Source organism: Fulmarus glacialis, unplaced genomic scaffold (genome assembly GCF_000690835.1).
Source record: "Fulmarus glacialis isolate BGI_N327 unplaced genomic scaffold, ASM69083v1 scaffold21867, whole genome shotgun sequence".
Taxonomy (NCBI): domain Eukaryota; kingdom Metazoa; phylum Chordata; class Aves; order Procellariiformes; family Procellariidae; genus Fulmarus; species Fulmarus glacialis.
The window spans coordinates 3,625-7,270 of record NW_009224073.1 but is presented as its reverse complement, the minus strand read 5'-3'; the positions used below and the strand labels follow the sequence as shown (position 1 = coordinate 7,270).

Here is a 3,646-nt window from a genome sequence, read left to right as displayed (position 1 = left end):
GGCTGGCAGGAGCACTGCCGCCACCAGAGGAAATATTGCTCAGCTAACGAGGAAGCCTCCTTGCTTTCCCAACAACGGTCATAATCTGTTTAGGTGATACTTTTTTTCCCTTGGCTGTGGTTCTGCTGGACCAGCTGCCAGGGGGGCTGCAGGCATACAGTGTAATTTCTGCTGCCTTCCAGCCCTTGACGAATTGGATCCTCCACTAAATTAGATCAGAGTTTGTGCATCTGCCCTGCTTGCCGCAGAGCAGCGGTCTGATGAGGGTCAGCTTCAGCGGCAGCAAGCAGAGGGGTAATTCAGTGGCAGAGCAGAGACAGTGGGGCAGAAGGGGCTGAGGCTGGAGGGCACAGGCTGGGCTTGGGCTCCAACACCCCGCGCGTTCCCCCACAGCCTTACAGGGGATGTGGGGTCACCTACTGAGATGTCCATAGGGGACAAGGTCTGCCTCGGTGGCACCAGTGCACCCCACTGGGAGCCGGGCAGCAAAGCCTGGGCTCAAGTGGGGCGTGCTGTGCCGCTGCCGTAGGGTTTGGACACGCTGTGGGTTCGGACCTGCACGGCAATTGTCAGCGATACGTGTCCAGGGCTGTTCCTGCCGGACATCCCCTCTGTTTGGGATCCAGCAGTGGTTTTCATGTGGCTCCGCACGCTGGGGGCTGCCTCTGCTCCCGCGGGAGCCGTAGGGCAGCGAGAGCCGTCCGCAGGGAGCAGTGGTTTTGTAGCCATGATGTGCCTGGCTGTTCTCCTGTCTTCTTGGGGTCCCTCTCTGCTGTGTTTGTCCGTGGTTGCCTGAAACCTGCTTTTACATGGGACTTTGCTGCTGCCACTCTGCCTACATTCTCCAATGTCTGATATCATGGTTGAGTTCATCGAGCAGCCCCTCCGCTCTCTCCTCTGCCCAGTTGCCTGTATTCGTCCTGCTTATGAGTATCAACTCCTTCAGCCTCTTATCCTCATCAGCTGAAATTGGCCGTGAGATGTAAAAGCAAGGGGACAGAGTGATGGTGGAAGTCAGAAAGGATCGTGCTAATCGCCGAAGGCTGGAGCAGGGGATCAGAGCGGGGAGGGCTGGGGGTTCCTCATCCTCATGTCTCCTTCTTGCCCCACACAGTTGCCTTCATCATTGACCTGGACAGTGACACGGCCGACAAGTTCATCCAGCTGTTTGGCACCAAAGGGGCCAAGCGGGTGCTGTGCCCCATCCCCTACCCGGAGAGCCCGACCCGGTTCATCAACTGCGAGCAGGTGCTGGGTGTGAACCTCATGAACCGGGGCAACTACTACTGGGAGGTGGAGCTCATCGACGGCTGGGTCAGCATCGGAGTCATCGCTGAGGACTTCGACCCCCGGGAGTCCTACAACCGCGGCCGCCTGGGGCGGAACGAGAAGTCCTGCTGCCTGCAGTGGAACGGACAGAACTACGTGGCCTGGTTTGGTGGCTTTGAGTCCGTCATCCAGCAGCCGTTTTTCCACACGATTGGGGTCTTCCTGGAGTATTCAGAGAAGGCCCTGACCTTCTACGGAGTCAAGGACTCCAAGATGACCTGCCTGCAGCAGCTCAAGGTCGCCCATTTTGCCAAGGGTCAGTTTGACCCCTTCCAGAACAAGATCAACCAGCAATTTGCCTCTCTTTTCTTGTGCAAGCTGAAACCAGCCTTCTTCCTGGAGAGCGTCGATGCCCACCTGCAGATCGGGCCACTGAAGAAAGATTGCGTTTCGGTGCTAAAGCGTAGGTAACTGCCCGGAGAGCGGGAGCACGGGAAGACCCAGAAACGTCTCTCCTGCAGTTCATTGCCGCCATCACGGCTTCTCCTTGGTAGCGTTGTATTTCTCTGTGGCAGTCTTCCCTCCTCGCTCTGTGCTGTCTGTGACCCAGGGGTGGAGGAAGCCGTGTGGCGGGCAGAGCCGCGGGCTGGGAGCCAGGAGGGAGCTGGATCCGAGTGCCGGCTCTGCCGCTGGGCTGCTGAGCGAACTTGGGCGAGTCTCTGCGCTGCTCCCTGCCCCTCAGTTTCCCTTTCTGGACATCAGGGACCGCGACACAGCCTTTCTTGGTAAAGCGCATTGCTCAGGAGAAGTGCCATGTAGATCTGAAGCTGTATCTTGGCCAGCTGCCAGGCTGCCCGGTCCCTCTGCTTAATATCTGCTTGCAACTGCAGCAACTTGCATAGATGCTCCACTTTGTGCCTTATCTCAGCCTCTGTGTCACTGTTGCTGCTGCTTTTTTAAGTGCTGGGTTCTCGACACCTTCCACTTATCGACACCTTCCACATGCTTCTTATGAAGTGCCTTTGAAGTTGCAAGCCCAGCATGGACTGGGTGAGGCCCCAGAGCAGATGCGGTCGCTTCCCCGGTGCCCGCATCACCCTCGTGCCTGTGTGGGTGAGCAGGGTGCTCGGGGGCCGGTGGGATGCAGAGGAGCCTGGCCGGGTGCAGGGGCGATGCTGCGGTGACACAGAACCTCTCCTTGGGGGGCTGGCCACCCACTAGTGCTGCAAATGTGAAACGAGGATCTTTGCCCTCCCTCGCGCTGCGACCAGTGAGTATTTTGAACGCTAGTCTGTGGCCAGGCTCATTTGGGAAAAGCCGTGGTCCCGCGTGCGTTGGAGCCCCGTGGCCGTGGGGCTGTTCCCCACTGCAGCCAAAAATCCCAGCTGGGAAAGGGGAGAAACCTCCTGCCGAGAAGCAGCAGCACCATTCCCGCCTTGAGATGGCGAAGCGAGCAGCACAAAACAGTTTTGAGGATGTGCTTTTAGTAAACACGTTCTTGGGAAATGCTTACAGAAGCTTTACAGCCAAATTTCCCCCCTGCGTGTTTTTGATGACCCTACTATTTTAGGGGATTTTAATATTTTTAAACTCCCAACTCTTAAAGTACCCTGGGCACATGTGAGCTGTAAATGTACCCCGTGGCTTAGAGAGTTTTTTAAGTGACAAAGAGGTGCTGTGAGTATGTCCTGGGGGCAAATGGTGTGTCTTAGGCACAGCTGTGAGCACATTGATAGAAGGTGCAGCATCAGGCAGTTATTAAGTGACTCTGTAGACTCTGGCAATAAGTAACAATTAACAAAAGCTACTCTCAAGTAAGTGTCCCCTCCGGGAAAGGTGGAAACTTGAGGGTGAGAGCCAAAAATGCCAGTTCATGTGTCCTACGGGAGCTTTTCCAGCTCTGCCCTGCAGACGTCGTATTTGCGGTACAGAAACGCTGCCTGCGAGGGTGGCACAGTGCAGCCCCTGTCTCAGCGCCACGTGCCTTTCCACAAGTTTATTTTTTCTGGGATTAGTTTGCTACCTACCTCCTGAAGCTTGCTTTACGGAATCGTAGTGCTGTGTAATATATACCTAGAAAGAAAATATATTGGGTCGGGTTCTTCCCTGGCGTGAGTCAGTCAGTGATGACGCATCAACGGTCAACAGGGATGGAAAATGGCCCATTTAGCTAAATATATGAAATACATATATATATTCCCCAAAGGATAAGCTGGAAATCATAGTGGTATATTCAAGGGGAGCCAAGGGAAAAAAGTAAACGTGAATAAAAAGGGCAGCCACAAAGCCGAGAGGTTTAAAGTTAAAGCCACATTTACATAAACACTGAGGCTTAAAGAGCTCCTTTACTCTAACTCGTTTGCCAGCGCTGCCAATT

At 54.9% G+C, this 3,646-nt stretch overlaps 1 protein-coding gene across 1 annotated transcript in view; it reads left to right on the top strand.

Moving 5' to 3' along the window:
• The window catches only part of TRIM47 (tripartite motif containing 47), a gene marked incomplete at its 5' end in the record, with an annotated part of 4,243 nt that extends 2,503 nt beyond the window's left edge, over positions 1 to 1,740 (top strand). The window contains one exon of the mRNA XM_009582045.1: positions 1,115 to 1,740. Within this exon, the coding sequence (XP_009580340.1) occupies positions 1,115 to 1,740 (626 nt within the window). The remainder of the gene's footprint in view (positions 1 to 1,114) is intronic.
• Between the last annotated feature and the right edge of the window lie 1,906 nt (positions 1,741 to 3,646).